Raw genomic sequence first — 20,520 nt, 5'->3', positions numbered from 1 at the left:
TCTTTCATGTGAAGTAAAGTGTAGTTAACGGTTTTGTCGCGGACGCACGCGGATCACGGACACGGACGCGGATCCGCGCGTCGCGGCGGCATGCAAACGGGACATCGCTGCCTAATATTCATAGCGCTGTCTCACTCACACAGCGGATCCGCGTCCGTGTCAGTGAAGCCTTAAGACATATGAAATGATTAATAATAAACTAATGTAAGATAATTTTAAACACCTCACCCGCATGGCTACTTCTGCTACTGACCGTATTTTAAGGTACAAAAGAGCATACATAATATCAATATCCATCAACGGAGCAAAATATAATTCAAAGAAAAAACATAACCTACATTCTACATTACATAACCAACATTAAATAAATCTGGTCCCTATCTCACGGCCGATCGCGATGGATCCTTCAAAGATTTATTGAGGGTTGCCTTGACCTTGGGCGGTGTACGGTGTAGTTACTTACAAAAGATCTTTAAGATTTTTCCTTTCAGTCCTGAACCATATTTGAAACTTTTTGCGGTAAAATATTAATATGTAGGAAAATAATGTGGTAGGTACGTAGAATATGTTTGACGTAAGTACTTAAGTTTAGTTTAAGTTAATGTACTACTATTTTTACAGCCAAGGATTTTGCATTTTAATCAAAAAAAATGTACCTACCTAAATACTTTTGGAATTCTAATATCAGTCCGGTAGTTCCTAAAACAAACTCTATCTCCTATAGTTTATAATCTTCCTTACCCTCTTTTTTTAGGGTTCCGTACCCAAAGGGTAAAACGGGACCCTATTACTAAGACTTCGCTGTCCGTCCGTCCGTCCGTCCGTCCGTCCGTCTGTCACCAGGCTGTATCTCACGAACCGTGATAGCTAGACAGTTGAAATTTTCACAGATGATGTATTTCTGTTGCCGCTATAACAACAAATACTAAAAACAGAATAAAATAAAGATTTAAATGGGGCTCCCATACAACAAACGTGATTTTTTACCAAAGTTAAGCAACGTCGGGAGTGGTCAGTACTTGGATGGGTGACCGTTTTTCTTTTGCTTTTTTTTTTCGTTTTTTTTTTTGCATTATGGTACGGAACCCTTCGTGCGCGAGTCCGACTCGCACTTGCCCGGTTTTTTTTTTCTTTTCTACTTCTGCCTTATTCAGATATGACACCTCGTCATTTGCGACCAAAGCTCCGCTACCCTCTCAGGGTCCATGTGATTTTTAGGGTTCCGTACCCAAAGGGTAAAACGGGACCCTATTACTAAGACTCCGCTGTCCGTCCGTCCGTCCGTCCGTCCGTCTGTCTGTCACCAGGCTGTATCTCGTGATTTGTGATAGTTAGACAGCTGAAATTTTCACGGATGATGTATTTCTGTTGCCGCTATAACAACAAATACTAAAAACAGAATAAAATAAAGATTTTAGTGGGGCTCCCATACAACAAACGTGATTTTTGACCGAAGTTAAGCAACGTCGGGCGGGGTCAGTACATGGATGGGTGACCGTTTTTATAGATAATGGTACGGAACCCTTCGTGTGCGAGTCCGACTCGCACTTTGCCGGTTTTTTTCTTTATTTGTGGTTTGCAAAACGATTCACGATTATAACAGATCCGATTTTAATTGGCAGTTATCAAAGCAATTCAATTTCAATTCTTTAAAGCTAAAATAAAATTTAACATGCCAGGAATAATTTCCTCTCTCGGCTTTGATCCTTACATTCCTTACAACAATGTTCTCGCATTTACGTCACTAAAATATCGCAGATATTCAAACAATTCGTAATAATTCTCGTTAATTCGTAGCCATACCTGCGACCTTGGCGTTTAACAAGATTGACGTTTATATTAATCATGGCTACCCTACCTTGTTTAAATTTAATTTTCCCTGTAACTACCGGCGAGAAATCCTGGTGGATAAATGCTGCGGGGAATGGCAGAAAAATAAAATGCTACGGCAACGTAATATCGGAAGATGTCGTAGCAATAAGCGATGATGATTTACGACCAAGATGTGCCCGTTTGCGATAGCTTCAATACTACTTCGTTATTATATGGCCTTAAAAAATATATCTTTCTTTTTAATGTATAAATGAGTCTTCGTTTTTAAAATAAGTACTAGTTTACATTTTACAATTGATTAAGATAACTAGATTTACCAGTAGTTTGATTTTTGTAGGTTGGCAGTAATTCTGGTTTCACCGGTAGAATAAACTGATATGTTTTACGGTGTATATGATGGGGCTACTTTAAGACCGCGCTAGTGCGATAATTAGCACATTAAGCAACTATATCGAAAGTTTATTAAGGGTCATATGTACTGTAAAACGATGTACGATCGAACGAAAATAGGTAATTCGCAACTCGTGTCAATTTAAAACACTCCCTTCGGCCGTGTTTTAATTTATCGCCACTTGTTTCGAATTTCCTATTTTTCGCACTTGTATCGTAATCTAGTACTATTATGGCGATTAAAGTATCGTTTCAAGTCACTTTTTTTTCTCTTAGTGATTTTCTAAATCGTCGATTTTTTTCATGCCATTGTTTTTCAAAAGCAGCAATCAATGCATGTAGTCTTCTGAAGATAAGTCAGATTCAGATTATCAATAAGCGCTCTGTATGTAGGTAATAGCAAAAAGAATAGATAGTATAGAGGGGTCCTGTCATTGTAAATTTTGTAGTCACAGTAAATTTACTGCCATCTATCGACACACGACTAAAACTCAAAATAAAAACGTATAAAGTTATCAAAAAATGTATATATATGGATAAATGATTTTATTATTTTTATATCATTTTGATCCATGTTCATTCAACTAATATCTATGTGTTAAAATTGTTAAATATGAAACGGTGTCGTCACGCCATCTAGCCGAGGATAGGCTAAAGGTGTGTGCGCCATCTATTCGAGAATGACTTTTGCTTCAATTCCGAGGCACGTTTTTTCCTTAGACTTTATTCGTCTTATACGAAGTTAGATATGTCTTTGGTAATAGTGAAAATTCAGCAAACAAAACGATCATATTATTCAACCAAATAGGTAGGTACCTATCTATAACATGATTGAAGGTCTAACGCGTTATATTTGGAACGTACAGTCATTCTGAACTTATTGTATAAGGGACGATTCCGTAAACACAATTCTTCAGCCTTGACGCGGGTTGCCTATTATATAAAACCCGAGCGATGTTTGGTGTGATAAGTAAATATGTACAAAGTTAGGGTTTCACTGAATTAGGTAATTTTGAAACAGCTTGAGTCGGTTAGAAAAACCTTTATGTCTAGAGAGGGATAAAATATGATTCGTTTTACATAAACTGGGACTTCTCGCCTTGGTCTGCAAAATGGGCCGAGGGCCGTCACTACACGCCCGAAGCCGAGCGAACCGCCGTCACAACCCCAGCTGGCATTAGGACTAAGCACTTATTTTATGATTGGTACTGACCTTGGTTGCGAAGACTACAGCAAGGACCCGGAGCCACGCTTGGTGAGAGGCGGTCTCAGGGCCGAAGGCCGTCGCTCCACGCCCAAGGCTAAGCGAACTGCCTTTGCAACCTTGGCGACCATTACACCATTTAGGTATACCTAAGTACTGACTTTGGTTGTGGTGGTGAAGATGATAGTAAGGAGCCGGAGCCTCGCTTGTTGAGAGGCGGTCGCGGGGCCGAGGGCCGTCGCTCTACTCCCGAGGCCGAGCGAACCGCCGGCGCGCCCTCAGCGGATAGTACTCGTGCGGATACTAGTGCTGCTTCTGGGCAGTGCTGTGAACAAAAATACATATTAATATTATAATTATGTCAAGGGTATTACACGATATCTTAAAATCATTAGCCTGAATAACAGATGTTAGCAAATAAGGGTGAAATTAGTATACCTGAGTTTATCTTTCTAACTTTTTGTACCTACTGGCTACGTATTTCATACAATCTTGACATACCGTAATAGGAACCTATTTTAGTATAGGTAAAGTCTATTTGACTGCCTATGTGCTTAATGCCATCAAAATGCGATACTTATATTATAATTGCTATCTACTAAATTTGTGATATAAGGAGGGGGCAGCTTAGTACGTAATTACATTTTTTGATTTTTTTAAACGCTCATGTACTTACCTATCTACAAAAAATGTTGCCTCATTGTTGTTTTACATAAGTTGCAATGTCTTGTAATTACACTTTTAAAACATATGCTCCCAAAACCTAACTAAACCAAAAAAGGAAGCCTCTACTTTCTCTATACTTAGCTGTAGATAATATTAAACTTGAAATATCTTTCTCGCTGAAATATTCGCGATAAATCAAATGAATTCGTCATTTTCCTATTATCGTGTCATGCCACACTATCTTAGAACTCCCAAACAACAAATAACTTACAGTTGTAAAACTAGAGGCTGAATACTAAACTAATTAGAAGTTATCGAGACCGGGTAAAGCCTGCGATTAGATGCTTTTAAACTTTGCAAGGATTGTCAGATCGTTTTCAATAAGGCAAAGAATAACCAGGGGGCCGATTTTTGAATTTCGACCACTCGATTTCGTATATTTCATTAAATAATATCTCCACTACTAAGGCATTTAAATTTTTCTAATATAATGGAAATCGAGTGGTCAATACCAATAGATTCCAAATTTCGAGTGCTCGTATTTCAAAAATTAGCATTTCGCCGTTTTCCATCGATTTTCGAGTGACGAAATCGAGCGATCGAAATTCAAAAATCGGCCCCCAGGCCGATTGGTGGCATTGACTTTACGTACTCGTTGTAATATTGTAGGTACTCGTTGAAGTTTCAAACAAGTCGTGGCTAACGATTATCTAGTATCTAATAACCAGTGATCGTTAATTTTCCTGCAATTTTGGTGCAGCATAGTAAAAATAAAGGATTTTCTTCATTTTTTTTCTAGGGAGAGGATTGGTTAAGGTTAATATTACTGTTATTAACCCTAATTATCTATTCCACTTAGAGTAGGGCATACAGATGCTTTTAACCAACAATGCTGCACCAAAATTGCTGGAAAATTAACGATTACTGCTAATAGTGCTAATAACAATAGTCAGCTCGATAAAAATCTTAAAACTTTTAAAATGAAATCAAGGGAGATTTTTATTTAATAATGGCAATACAATTGTACTTGTATATGTATAAGTTTAGGTATTGTTACTGTTTTATAATTTCGGCATTTTTTTCAGTCTTAATAATACCTAAAAATATTGCTTTTATACGTGATTCAAGAGAAGAATGGCAAAAGGTCCGGTGAATTAATTATAATCTTGAATCAAATATGAAAACCCAACACAAACTGTATTTTATTAATAAGGTTAATCTGTATTTAGTACTCATGTTTTGTGAAATTCAGTTTAAAATAAATAGACTCCACTGCGAGTCTAAACTGTGTTGTCACTAAGTGAGTTTAAGTGGAAACGTTCCGGATATTACCTAATAAACTAAAATAATGGAACGCTGTCCTTGGCGAGCCGGTTAATGAAAATCCTATAAATCAGAGCCGGCGGAATATTACGGCCAAGTTACATTATTAAACCGCGCCACGTGTCGCTGTCAGGGCTGTCTCTACGACATTTTAATATAATTTATTTAGTTTTTATTCAAGATACACTAATTAGTAATTAGTACGGGTCGTGTTGTAAGGATGTTTCCGTAAAAGTGACCCGTATCTTGCTCTTAAGTATAGTTAAATTTTACCGCAATATGTCTTGTATCAAAGTGATTATAAGTATTTAAATAGGCACCAAATTTTTACATTTTTACACTTTTATTGCTGATGTACCTGTAGATTGTGGCTGGCTAACCAAATTGTTATTCGTTAGCACTGAATCCAATTGATGTTTCAAGTCAAGGTACACACGATATAAAAAAACGTAAAATGTTCATGCCAAGTTTCATGTAGACGTAGCGTCAATCTCAATATGAGAGTATCGATTTTATAGGTGCGTCTGTGTCGTCATTTATCTAGTTAAAAGCCTCCGGTCCATTTACAGCAGATAGTTCTAGGAGTCCTGTTAGTAAACAAAAGGGAATGGCTAAAGCCACAGACTACATGTTGCTGTAGAAGATACAACAAGACAATTTCAGCTGCCTTCAGACGTACGGATAATGCTATTTTTTACTTAAAAAAATATGAAAATAGCCTTTTCTAGATGAAAACCTCTTATTATATAACTCTCTTTTTGAGCAATTCTCAAAAAGTTTGTACATTTCGATCACATCTTAGATTTCTACAAAAATTGGTAATTAATAATTATGCTGGTAAAGTGAAGCTGAACAACTTCCACCATATTTCCCAAAATGTCCCAGAAAGTTTCTAAAAAACATTCCTTTTTTGTTACCAGATTTCCTTACACATTTGGTAACAAAAAAGGAATGTTAATTAGAAACTTTCTTTGAACAAGCAGAAAGTTCCAATAATAAAAAAATATATATATCACCGGATATTATGTAATAAACATACCTAGCCTACCTGACCTTGCTTGAGAGTGACGTATCTGCAAAACTTCAGTATAATATTATTTAATCTGTGCTTTATAGTGCCCACGCTAGCCAAGCACTTACCGGTCAGTTAATCACATTATAGACATTCCATATATTCCAATCCCGATGAGATTTATAAGCCTTTACACGTGCCTCCGTGTGTGTTGATCTGTCTATAGGGCGCGTTTACAGAAGGCTAACTGTCGTATTCGATAAAAAATGTAACGGATTTTCCCGGTTTGATCGAGTTATTTGTACTCATATGGCAGACGCAAATAATACCATATTTACTCTGTATCTTTAGGTATTTAAATAAAAGTAAACAAACAATTTGTACATTTTCGGGTAGTTATAACATTTATTGGTTAACCAACCAAATACGATGTGTCACTGAACGACCTGACTTTAACCTACATTTGATCATGTAATGTTATCATCTACCCTCAACTGGCTTAAGGAGCCATTTGAGGGTAGATTTTGCTTACTTTTATTTAAATACTTAAAGATACAGACTATAGTAGTTATAATTTTAGCGGTATATAGCTGTATTCATGTTTGTTTTCAGTGAAAGACACATAAGAAACACAATAGTCTTACGCTGTAGCGAGAAGAAACTTTTCAACCGACTTAGATAAATGATGTCAATCAATTTGTTTTGTGACGCGGTTTTACCTTTTTTACCTGACAAAAAAGCCAGTTTATAGAATATAAATATCCGTAGTTGGGTTTCAATTTTCAACTTGTTGCCTTGTTTAATATACAGGTATTTAATATGTATATATGTTGACGCTAGAAAACTCATATGTACCTGTGTGGGATAAGGCTCGAAATACCTTGTTAAGAACTTCCATAAAAACAGTTAGATACTTAAAATCTACTATAAATAATAATAGTTTTATATATACATACTTATCATGTAAAAACATTAATATAAATATTCTAAAGTAACTTACCTGTAGCGCCATCTGTGAACCTAGTTAAGGAAACAGTTTTTTTATAATAAAGCGAAATGTGAAGGAAGTGGTATGCATGTGTGCACCGTTTGACCTCTAGTCGCCATTGCACCTTAACGAAGCACACACGTATACCGTTCGCTCGCATTTTTGGCAATTTTCGACTCAAATCCGTCTTCTCATTCCCGCACCATACCTACACTTGACAAAGTGGTACTTCGACCGGATCACGGGAACAGAACCTGTAAGCAGGACTAGTTGAAAGATGTCCAGTCCGCCGCGCAGTGTTATTCAAACGCGACGCATGAAGAATGAAGCATCGTCCAAGCTAGTGGAGAATAACGGAGAACCGTCAGCTCAGCAACCCCAGCCTATGCCTGAGCAGCAATCGGAAAATAATATGGAAGCCAAGAAAGACCTGGTGAAGCCGCAACCTCCGCGCAGTAATAAATCGGTATCCTCGTCGGTTTTTATGGCTAGAAAAATGCAGTTAGAACTAGAGGCTGCAGAGTGTAAGGCTAGAATCGACAAAGAACTAGTCGATAAAAAATTAGCTTTGGAGATCGCAGCTCTGGAAGTGCAATCAAATAGAAGTGACAGATCTCATCGTTCTGCTAGCTCCAGCTATAAAAAAGTTGAAGAATGGCTCGTGCGCAGTGATCACGTTACAGAACAAAAACCACATCAAGAACTCGAAACCACCAGCTACGTTAACGGCGAGCCGACCGCCGTCCCCGCCGATAACCCGAGCGCGCCGTGCGCCGACTACCCGGCCGCTGCCGCCGCTCGCGCCGACTACCCGGCCGCCGCCGCCGCTCGCGCCGATTTCCCGGCCGCCGCCGCCGCTCGCGCCGACTTCCCGGCCACCGCTGCCGCTCGCGCCGACTTCCCGGCCGCCGCCGCCGGCAGCACCGACAAGCCACCGACCAAGCCGGCTCCGCAACCTGCCACTCAGCCAACTCCGCAGCCAGCAGTTCGGACAGCATCACTGCAGTCTTCGCGTGATCCGAGCGACATCGAAAAATTAGCTAACGCTCTGCAAAGTGCTATTAGTGCCTCAACTTCAAAAGCCCACAGCCCTGAACTAGTAGCCAGGTTGGTAACATCTAAGGACTTGCCGTTGTACTTCGGAGACCCCATGGAATGGCTGCAATTTAAAGATGCTTATGAAGAGACAACATTGCGCTGTAAATTCAGTGACTCAGAAAACGTAGGCCGTTTGCGCAAATGTTTACGTGGCGATGCTAAGGAGGCAGTTGTATCGATGCTCAGCGGCAAAACTGATCCAAAGATTATCATGCAGACCCTCGGACTTCGTTTTGGACACCCGGAAGTGATTATTAACAAAATAGTCAACCAGATCAAGAAACTGCAACCGCTATCTCAAGCTTACCACAATGAAATTGTTGTTTTTGCTACAAAGATAAAAAACTTTGCAGTAACTGCTCGCTCAATTGATCAAGCTGATTATTTACGGAGCCCGGAGCTAATAAACACCGTGCTGTCTAAGTGCCCAAGTGTCCTTATAAATCGGTGGGGTGACTACGTGTACGAACATTTATATGAAAGTAAAAGGTCAAAGTTCGAACATTTATCGGATTTTTTAGAGCGAGAGGCTGTAAAGGCTGCCTCAGCAGGAGTGTCTCACATTTACAGTCAAGCTGATAAGAATAAAAAACAGCATGAAGAGCGACGAGGTACCCAACACCCTGTTCTACTAATGACTGACACAGAAAAATGCAATTTCTGTAAAATATCTAGCCACCAACTGCCAGACTGTCCACGGTTCAAGCGAGCGATGCGGCGCGATCGCTGGCGTTATGTACGTTTTAGCAAATTATGTTTTAAATGCTTAATATCGCAGCATGATAAGCAAACCTGCCCCGCCGCGGCCTGCAACGTGGATGACTGCGGCCAGGATCATCATAAATTACTACATTGGCTTCCAAAAAACAAGAATGGTTTAAGTGAGAACTATGTTAACTTTATTGACAGTGAATTTGCCGTACAATCTAACCAGACTGAAACCGCGGACTTAAGTGATTATGTAAATAACATAAACAATAATAACAAGACAGTGCTATTGAAAGTAGTATCATTAGTGGTGCACGGACCTAATGGAAGCAAGCGAGCCTGCGCGCTACTTGATGACGCGGCATCGATATCTCTGGTATCAGCTGATCTCGCCGACACATTGGGCTTGCGCGGCTACAGTAAAACGTTACAAGTTCAAGGCGCTTGGAAAAATACAGAATTACAGTGCAAAAGTGAAATCGTAAACTTAACCATTACAAATAACACAGGTGAATCATTCGATCTGTGCGCGCGTAAAATGAGTGATCTTGATTTGGCAGTACAAAAACTATCTAGTGTTAAATTTGAGAGCTACGAACAGTTAAAAGACTATAAGCAATATGTATTGCACGTCGACGTTAAACCACAATTGTTAATTGGCCAGGACCATTATCATCTAATTGAACCTGTTACAATAATACGTGGAAGCAAAAATAAGCCTTATCTCTCACGCACACCGCTCGGCTGGTGTGTCCATGGTAACATATGCGCTGCGCCCGCCGGCCGGCTACGGAATGACGCAGCACTTTTATCAACGCGAGCGCAGCCACTGCATCACCTGGCGCCTGCACCCCCCGCCCCCGCGGCCCCCGCTGACTCATTGCCTATGTCTTATCAGCTGTTGCCGTCGTGCATAGATAGTGCGAATTATTTACAACATAAGGTCTACAATATCAACACTTGCTATCCGGAAACTGTCACATCTGTTCGTAATATTGATAATTGGGAATCACAAGAGGAAAATGAAGCCCTAAAAAACTTAACTATGATGGTACGTCATTCATTTGAACTGGAGGCAATCGGTGTTACTACGAAACCTCGACAGAGCAAAGACGAGTTACAGGCGATTTCAATTCTCGAAGACACTGCCAAGCTAGTTAATGGAAGATGGGAAGTTGGCTTGCCATGGAAATCTGATGCAGCCCTGCCGGAATCGCATTCTATGGCCTTAAGAAGATTACTTTGCCTCGAAAGAAAATTTAAAAAAGACGTGGATTATTTTTCCCGCTATCGTGAAAGAATAAACCATTTGTTTAACAATGGGTACGCTCGAGAAGTAAACACTTGCACAATTACGGGACGCATATGGAATTTGGCTCACTTTGGAATTGATAATCCAAATAAAAAGAAATTAAGGGTTGTTTTCGACTCTGCAGCGACCTCTGGCGGACATTGCTTGAACGATTTTTTATTGCAAGGTCCAGATTTACTTCAATCGCTTTTGGGAATTATGTTCCGGTTCAGGGAGGGTTCCATCGCCTGGGCCGGAGACATTAAAGACATGTTTCTTCGAATAAGGATTAGAGAGGAAGATCAGAACGCGCTGCGGTTTTTATGGCGCGAAAGTACCTCAGAGCCTGTGAAGACATACGCCATGACGGCTTTGATTTTTGGTGCGAACTGCTCACCGTTCGTTGCACAATTTATTAAAAATAAAAACGCACAACGTTTCGAAGCTGACATGCCTGACGCCGTGAACGCTATAATTAAATCCCATTATATGGACGACTACTTGGATAGCCACGACGACGAACAAACAGCTGTCAAAATTATCAATGATGTTTTGAAAATCCACAACGATGGCGGATTTGAAATGAGAAATTTAACATGCAACAAACCGGAAATATTAAGTCACATGCCAGTTGAGACCTTGAGCCCTAGCGCAATAAGGTTTAAAATCGGTGGCGAAAACCTTTGCGAGCGAACGTTGGGATTGTTATGGAATCCCGTTATCGACTCGCTCGGCTTTGATATGTCGCTCAAGCGTATTCCTGATGAGATATTGTCATTTAAGCAAGTGCCTACGAAGCGAGAAGTGCTTCGCATTGTCATGTCTATTTTTGACATATACGGCCTACTTGCACCTTTCACAATAAAAGGAAGAATAATTATACAAGCGACATGGAAATTAAACATCAACTGGAACGACCAACTACCTGAACAATTATTTGCTGCCTTTCGTGAATGGATAACTCAAATGAAGACTATCAAGGACTTGAAAATACCTAGGTGGTATTTCCTCAGCCCCACCCAAGGTGACACACTGCAGCTACACGTTTATTGCGACGCTTCACCGAGCGCCTACGCATGCGTTGCTTATTGGCGTATAGTCGACAACAATAACAGCATACGGGTTGCTTTTATTGCCAGCAAGAGCCGTGTGTCCCCAATTAAATCTACGGTGACTGTACCTCGTATGGAGCTCCAAGCTGCGGTGCTGGGGTGTCGCTTAGCAACAGTCATAGAAAATGAACACAGAATTAAACCTACCGCACGTTTTTTCTGGTCAGATTCTTCAACAGTTCTTCACTGGATAAGAAACGAAAACAGGAACTACAAAGTGTTTATCGCGAACAGACTGGGAGAAATTGACTCGCTAAGTAAAATATCAGAGTGGCACTACGTTCCTACAAGTATGAATATAGCAGATGCAGCGACCAAAACAAACGCGTACAAATTAGAGGCAAACAGTGAATGGTTCAGGGGTCCAGCTTTTCTATACTTACACCCCAACGAATGGCCATCCACATCTGAAAACCTTGACGATGTGGATGAAGCAAATCTAGAGAGAGTACTTACCATAGACGAGACCTGCCACAGCGATTTACCGGTTCCAGATCCTGGCAGATTTTCATCCTGGCGGCGTCTTTTAGGAGCTATGTCGACCGTCATAAAATTCGTGAACAAGTGCAGAAGATTACCTGAGCAGACTGAGTACGACATCATGAAACAGGCAGAGAGTCTAATAATACGCCAAGCCCAGCAAGACACATTCGGAAAAGAATTGGCTGCACTAAAAACCTTTAAAAATATAGAAAAAAGCAGTAAGCTAATCAAACTATCGCCGTTCCTAGATGAGTATGGCGTTCTGCGTGCTGGTGGGCGAATTGGTGCAGCTACCGAAATTCCCGCGGAAACCAAGCAGCCTGTCATTTTGGATGGCCGCCACCAAGTATCAAGATTAATTGCCAGACATTATCATATTCAAGCAGCCCACGGAAATCAGGAGACTGTGGTGAACGAATTAAAGCAAAAATATTGGCTCATAAAACTACGACCTACTGTAAAATACATATCAAGCCAGTGTATGCTATGCAGACTTCGAAAAGCAAAGCCCCAGGTTCCCAGAATGGGCGATTTACCTGCAGCCCGTATGGCACACCACCAGCGTGCTTTTACGCATTGCGGCGTCGACCTATTTGGCCCAATGGAAGTCACCGTCGGGAGACGCAGGGAGAAGAGGTACGCTGTATTATTTACTTGCTTGACAGTGAGGGCAGTACATATAGAAATAGTCTGTTCACTCACGTCAGATTCTCTCATAATGGCTCTGCGTCGTATGGCAGCCAGAAGAGGCTGGCCGTATTGCCTTTACTCTGACAACGCCACTAATCTTCGCGGGGCCGACATTGAATTAAAACGAGCAATTCAGGACATCGACACCGAGGCACTGAAGAAAGTAGGAGCGGCACACGATATAAACTGGACGTTTATCCCTCCTCTCAGTCCCCACTGGGGAGGCGCCTGGGAGCGACTAATCGGAGCTACAAAGAGATCTCTTAGAGTAATCCTTAAAGAGCGTGCGCCCCGCGACGAGACTCTCGCTACTCTAATAGCTGAGGTGGAGGGGATAATGAACAGTCGCCCTTTGACCCACGTTGCCGTTGAGCCGGGGAGTCAAGAAGCTATTACACCAAATCACTTCTTGATTGGCTCATCTTCCCTGCTCCCAGTGCCGGGAGCATTCAACGACTCAGAGTTCTTCCTGCGTAAGCAATGGCGCATAGCGCAACGCCTTGCGGATATGTTCTGGAAGAGATGGGTCAAGGAAGTACTACCCGAAATGATACCACGAACCAAGTGGAACCAAGAAGTGAGGCCGCTACAGGTGGGAGACATTGTGTTAATAGTTGACCCTGACGGCCCCAGAAATGTATGGCCACGAGGCGTAATAGAAGAGACATTCGCAGGCAAAGACGGCCGAGTAAGGGTAGTTACAGTGAGAACAAAATCTGCAACACTGAAACGACCTGCCACACGCGTCGCACTGGTTCCCATGGGAGATGAGTGCAGCTAGGGCTGCACTAGGGGGGAGGATGTTGACGCTAGAAAACTCATATGTACCTGTGTGGGATAAGGCTCGAAATACCTTGTTAAGAACTTCCATAAAAACAGTTAGATACTTAAAATCTACTATAAATAATAATAGTTTTATATATACATACTTATCATGTATACGCATACGTAAACATTAATATAAATATTCTAAAGTAACTTACCTGTAGCGCCATCTGTGAACCTAGTTAAGGAAACAGTTTTTTTATAATAAAGCGAAATGTGAAGGAAGTGGTATGCATGTGTGCACCGTTTGACCTCTAGTCGCCATTGCACCTTAACGAAGCACACACGTATACCGTTCGCTCGCATTTTTGGCAATTTTCGACTCAAATCCGTCTTCTCATTCCCGCACCATACCTACACTTGACAATATAGTTAGGTACATATATAGACCACAAGTAAAAGTATCGATAAATAAATGCCGTAATTTTATTACAGAGATGCTACTCATCTTATCCAACTAGGTGGCGCATTAAGTTTAAGCCGTTATCAATCTTTTTACGAGACACTGACGAAGCGGATTAAGCTACGAATTGGATTAAACTTCAAGTGTTGTAGTTGTATCGCATACCGAACGGCCGTCTCAGTACTGTGACCTGGAGGTCATCATCATTATCTACCTGACGTTGTCCCGACTTTATGCCACTTGCACAGCCTGGGTCCCGCTTGGCAACCAATCCCAAAAATTGGCGTAGCCACAAGTTTTGATGAAAGTGACTACGATCTAACCTCCCAACCCAGAGGCCTTATTTGGTTTCGTGACGATGTTTTCCTTTACCGAAAAGCGACTGGTAAATATCAAATTATATGTACATATGTTCCGAAAAACTCATTGTACCTCACGTATGGGGTAAATTAGACATATTTTTGAAAGAATATAGAGCAAACATTTCCAGAGAGCATTTTCTAGAGGAGCATATTTAAGCGAAGCGGTGCGAACATCCTTACCAATAAAGGGTTGTCTATTGTTTGTCCGAAAATTATATAAAATAATACTCATATGCCCGAATTTTATTTGCCCGAATTTCATTTGCCCGAATTGTTTGTTTACCATAACAATGATATGACATACTCTTTGTTTACCCGATTATTAGATTCCAGAACGTACAAGTGCCATACGTGTTGTTGTCCATATTATTAATTGTAATAATACTATTTAATAGAACATTTAACCTCACCTAACCCACTTTTCCAGTAGTATTTATTTTCTGTAAGGGTCGCAGTTCAAACCTAACCTAACCCATTTTTCTAGTAGCATTTGGTTTCTGTAAGGGTCGCAATTCAAACCTAACCTAACCCACTTTTCTGATAACATTTCTTTTCTGTAAGGGTCGCAGTTCAAACCTAACCTAACCTACTTTTCCAGTAGCATTTCTTTTCTGTAAGGGTCGCAGTTCAAACCTAACCTAACCCACTTTTCCAGTAGCATTACTTTTCTGTAAGGGTCGCAGTTCAAACCTAACCTAACCCATTTTTCTAGTTGCATTTGGTTTCTGTAAAAAAATTATATTATGGCTAGTGATAATTATGGCTTACAATGATGATGACAAATGATATTATTGAAATTGATTTTATGGGAAACAAAGTTTCTGGCACGTGACTAATATAGTAAACAATAAGTATTGCATATGTAATTATGGGAAACAATATAATGGCTGTTGACTATTATGGCAAATGAAATTCTGGCAAGTGGGTGTATACCCCAATAAAGATATTCCGATGTTTTTCTTTACCTCCAAAACATTTTAAGGGCAAAAGTTGCGAACCTATTTCTCTCTTTATATTTAAGAGCTGTGCTCTTGTAGAACTAAGTTATTTTATTTTAAAAAGTAACCGCTATTTCGAATAGCGTGCGTGCGTTTCCCTTTTTAAAACAAAATACATATTCGTAGCTATAAAAATGGTCCATCAGAGGCAGATGCTCGCTTGCGCTAGGTGAGCCATCGGAATAACAAACCAGAATTTATGGTCGATAGGAAAACTGGGATTATCATTATTTAACGATAATTGTAATCTGTTTTGTCTTAAACCTGGGAAAGAATCTCTCAGAGGCACTGAGAGAAAAGACAAGAAAACTACCTCTAGCTGTTAGGACTCGTTTCGCACTCAATTTTCTGCCTAAGAAAGCCTGATGGACAGTAATTTACTGTCAGTCAGGCTTAAAATGTATCTGGCGTAATCTTAGTTTGATCCTCCTCGTGTTCAGGAAAATCGAACTAAAGAAGAGGGATCGGGGGGCTAGCCCAGATGACAATCGTATATCGCCTAACGCCAAACTAAAAGAAATAACGGTTTGAATGGGTTTTCGACGAAGATTTTTACTTTTCCAGCCATTTACTTTAATACTATCAATAATTATTAATAATACATACATTTCGTGTTGTCAGGCGTGGCTCACTCCGCGATTTCGTCGCTTTGCGACAGGTAGCTAAAAGTACATCCGTTCCACACCAATTTTCGTGGCTAGCCATAAGCCGCGCGTGGCGCTGTCGCCACCTAGCGGCCATATCTGTCCTGATCGTAACATACGCGTTTTGTTAAAGAGTGAGTCTTCTGTACCTAGTACTATTATTTATTCTGTGGTGTTGTTAAAAAACCGGCAAGTGCGAGTCGGACTCGCGCACGAAGGGTTCCGTAACATTAAGCAAAAAACGGCACAAAAAAACACGTTTGTTGTATGGGATGGTACGCAAATATTTATTTTATTTTGTTTTTAGTATTTGTTGTTGTAGCGGCAACAGAAATACATCATCTGTGAAAATTTCAACTGTCTAACTATCACGGTGCGTGACTTACAGCTGGTGACAGACAGACGGACGGACAGACGGACAGACGGACAGACAGACAGACAGACAGCGGTGTCTTAGTAATAGGGTCCCGTTTTTACTCTTTGGGTACGGAAACCTAAAAACATACCTATTTTAATATTTTCAAACACAAAGGTGACATACCTATTATTAGCTAGGACAATAATTATGACACGATTATATTCCAGTAAAGGTCATCAATTGTATTTGAGCCCACGAGCTTACTAAAATAAATTATCAAAATCATTCTCATTACAATTAGTGCTTTCCCCTATTATATTATAATATTAATGCAGCAATTTCGGATTCCACTTAAATGTAAATGCCAAAAGCCAGTGGCGGCTTTCAGTTGACAGCGAATTGAAAATTTATTAATTATTCTAATAATATCAGAAAGCTGAGAAGTTTGTTGGGAAAGGAAATAAGCGAAAAGTCCCACAGAGATAATCTACTCGTATCAAATACTAACTTCTGCCCGCGATCTCCTCTGCGTAGAATGATGTTACCCGTGATAAAAACTATAATGACCTTCCGCGAGACTCAAACTATTTCTATTCATACTTCACTTAAATCGCGTGAAGAGACAGGGATCATAATTCGACGCGAGACCAGTACGGCTACCACCAGTTTTGACATTGACATAACGCTCACGTTTACGTAACTTACTTTCTATGCATCTCGCTCGTACTCGCATATGCGAGCAATAGTGCAAGCGAGATGTACAGAAAGTAAATTACGTAGACGTGAGCGTTATGTCAATGTTAAAACTGATGGTAGAGGCTCTGGCGGCTTAGCACGGTCGCGTTTTTATCCCTTGTCACCATGCCTGTCACGTTCTAACAAGTATGTAAGTGCGAAAGGGACGCGCATAGTGATAGTCGATAAAAATGGAACCGTGCTGAGCCCGCTGTTTTATATTCCGGATACTAAAATAACGTTACAAACAAGTAGGTTAATAAGAACACTCTAAGTAATTTTGTTTCTACTTTGTGACGAAAACAAAAAGCTACAGAAACTTAGTAAAAATGTAATTATGTAATTAACTTACACGAACAAAAACTGAACACAATCAGCCCTGTGTTGTGGTGACTAGTGAGTCGAACTCGGACAAAAGTAAATAATGGGACCATTTGATTAAGAGCAAGTAGAGCAACCCCTAACGACCAAATAACGTCCAATGGCTGCTCCGGCGAACCTAGGGCTGCCATCTGTCAGGGTTTTGCGCCCAGGGGGCCGGTTTTCGAATTTAGATCGTTCGATTTCGTTACTCGAAAATCGGTGGAAAACGGCGAAATCTAAATTTTTGAAAAACAAGCGATAGAAATTGGGAATCTAGTGGTATAGACCACTCGTTTCCGTTATTAGTAGAATATAAAAGCCTAGTAGTGGAGATGTTATTGAAAAACAATTATTGAAATTCAAAAATCGCCCGCCTGTATCGGATTTTGATGCTCAAGTCATTCATAGTGATTCATATACCATGGTCTCTCCGGAGTCATTCATTAGATGTGATTCGTTCTTGGATTTATAAGTTTTCGTATAAGCAACTAAACTTTGCTTATTGGTTTATCCGGTAGTGTTTTTGCCTGTGGGGAATATAGCTACGGCTCACTAAAAATTACATGAATAATGTATATTTTTCCTACGAATTTCGTCTTTCTTCGTATACAAATATGTATTACTATTATAATACTCGTAAATGAATATTAATTCAGAAAACAAATGTGATTCGTTATCCAATATAACTTTATTTATTGTCCTATTTGAAAACTGGCTCTTTCATACCACACTATGAAATGAAATTAGACATATTTTCGTGATTTTTTTCTATCAACTTAGTAAAGTTTTGTTTGGAGTCTGTTCTTGTAAAATATAATCCAGTTTCCTTGTAATTTCTTCATGGCATTTTCCTTTGTTAAAATACGTATATAGCCTATGTAAATAGCCCCCTCTTAAAAGTGCTCGAGTAAAACCAGGACATTTTTTGTGTCAGGTATATCCATGTAAACAATTTTGTATTTTAAATAAAAATTACATTCTATCAGTCATCAGTTTAGCGTCTGACGAAAAACGCGGTTTCGCTGAAATATCCGAGGTCAGCTACATAATATATGAGATGATAACCCTAGCGTACCCATGTGACCGTAATAGCGGTCGACGAGCCGTATTCACACAATATGCTAACCATTTCCCACTTCCCCAGTCTCCACGTGATAGTCTGACCTTTTCCTCAAACTAATAAGTGCCTTTTTCACGTATATTCTATGTGTAATCAAGCAAGGAAACTTACTAACAAAATAAGGGAAATCACGACCTTATTCGATTCAATAACGTCCAATTTATCTGTCTGCCCATATAACCATTCCAGTCGCAGAATCACAAAGTGGTAACTAAATGTCAGATGTGTCGTAACAGAGTCCACACAATGTGTCTAGAATTGTTTCGAAACAAAGTGTCGTCGCCGTGTCTACACTTTTCCGTAACAAGGTGTCGACACATTTGTGTGCACTTTGCGTGCGGTTTGCGACTAAATCTGACAGCAAATTTGTGACAGCAAATGTCAATATAAAATACCTCTTGAAAACCAAGGTTTGTCAAACTACTATTAGTGTCTCGTGTACTCGTAATTCTAGTAAGTCATCATGGGCAATGCAAATGATAATAATCGACCGAAACCATATAAACACCCAACACCCGTCAACCTTTTACAGAAAAGTTTTTAAAGAAATTCAATAAGCTACTCTTAGGTCAGGCAACGAATGCTCCAAAAGTTGTAGAGGGAAATGCTCGGAACACAATTTTTGACTCCGTAACTCGGTTTGACAAGTTAGGAGGTGAACATATCAAAAGTCCCCGGCCGTAGCCCTTGAGCGGGGGAGAGAGAGGGGGCTTTGAAGGTCCCATTTTCCCGTTTTTCGATTATATCTCGGAAACTATGCATCTCAGCGACATGGCCACTTATACAAAATGAAAGTTAATTTAATTTGTTACAAGTTTATTCCGTCAATTTTTTCGATATGTTGAATAGTTTTTGAGATATCCGCTCTTGAAAGTTTATTTAGGGCTCTCAATTTTATCTTGATATATCTATATCAGTGAAGGTGCTAGGCCGTGTTTGGTATCGTTTTCGTATAAATCTGGGGTGCTGAATCCATTTAAGATATCACATTGACACCATTCCACAAAATAAAAATAAATCTTTTTAGGGTGCCGTACCTCAAAAGGAAAAAACGGAACCCTTATAGGATCACTCGTGCGTCTGTATGTATGTCCGTCTCTCTCTCTCCTCAGCATTATTATTCCCATCTGATTGTGGGGTCTGCTTTTCTGGTCTTTTCTCTCCACTTCGCGCGATCGGACGTGTCGTCTACTGAAACGTCGCAGGCCCTCATGTCTTTTGCTATGGTGTCTGCCCATCTCATAAGTTTAAAAGAAAGTATTTTAATAAGTTTATATGTTTTTACTTCGGAATGGTGTCAATGTGATACCTTAACTAAATTTGGTACTGCGAATTTATACGAAAACGATACCAAACATGGCCTCGTAGCTTTACTGTTGTAGAAGTCAAAATAAAATTGAGAGCCCTAAATTCTTATTACTTGGCCAAACTTGTGTAGAAGGAAAAGGTAAAATAAAAGTCTTCGGCAGGAATATAAGACACAAATATATATTTTTTTTGCGTTACTATTTCATTCATCAAGTATATACATACCTTGATTATACTATTCTAGTGAGATCCTCATAGATAAACAAAAACATTTACTTAAAAAATTACAAGGTCGAAATGTCACGGAACTTGTGAGAGTAATATGTCAAAAATATAAACTTTTATGACAAAAAAAATCTGGACACAATTTAAGAATCACCCAATTGCGTCGAGGAATCATCTGTATTTTTGCTTGTTTCATTACCTCCTCGCTTCTTTTTTGTCCTTTGTATTCTGTAGCAATTTGTTAGATCTGAAAATAAAGATAACTTGCGTCGTCACGGATGTCGATTTATAGGTTTTAGGGAGTGCAGAATTCGAAAACGATGATCATTTTATAATCCAAGATGGCGGCTACGTATTTTGTCATAAAAGTGGAATCCAAAA

The 20,520-nt window shown here is 39.9% G+C and overlaps 1 protein-coding gene across 2 annotated transcripts in view; it reads right to left on the bottom strand.

Annotated features, from left to right (window-relative positions):
* The window catches only part of LOC134800164 (small G protein signaling modulator 2-like), a 135,690-nt gene that overhangs the window by 42,967 nt on the left and 72,203 nt on the right, over positions 1-20,520 (bottom strand). For both annotated transcript variants that reach the window (XM_063772639.1, XM_063772640.1), the window contains exon 4: positions 3,589-3,752. In XM_063772639.1, coding sequence (XP_063628709.1) covers positions 3,589-3,752 — 164 coding nt within the window. The remainder of the gene's footprint in view (positions 1-3,588; positions 3,753-20,520) is intronic.

The sequence above is a fragment of the Cydia splendana genome, chromosome 19 (assembly GCF_910591565.1).
Source record: "Cydia splendana chromosome 19, ilCydSple1.2, whole genome shotgun sequence".
NCBI classification, from domain to species: domain Eukaryota; kingdom Metazoa; phylum Arthropoda; class Insecta; order Lepidoptera; family Tortricidae; genus Cydia; species Cydia splendana.
The sequence above is the reverse complement of the archived record's forward strand: the minus strand, read 5'-3'. Positions and strand labels throughout refer to the sequence as shown.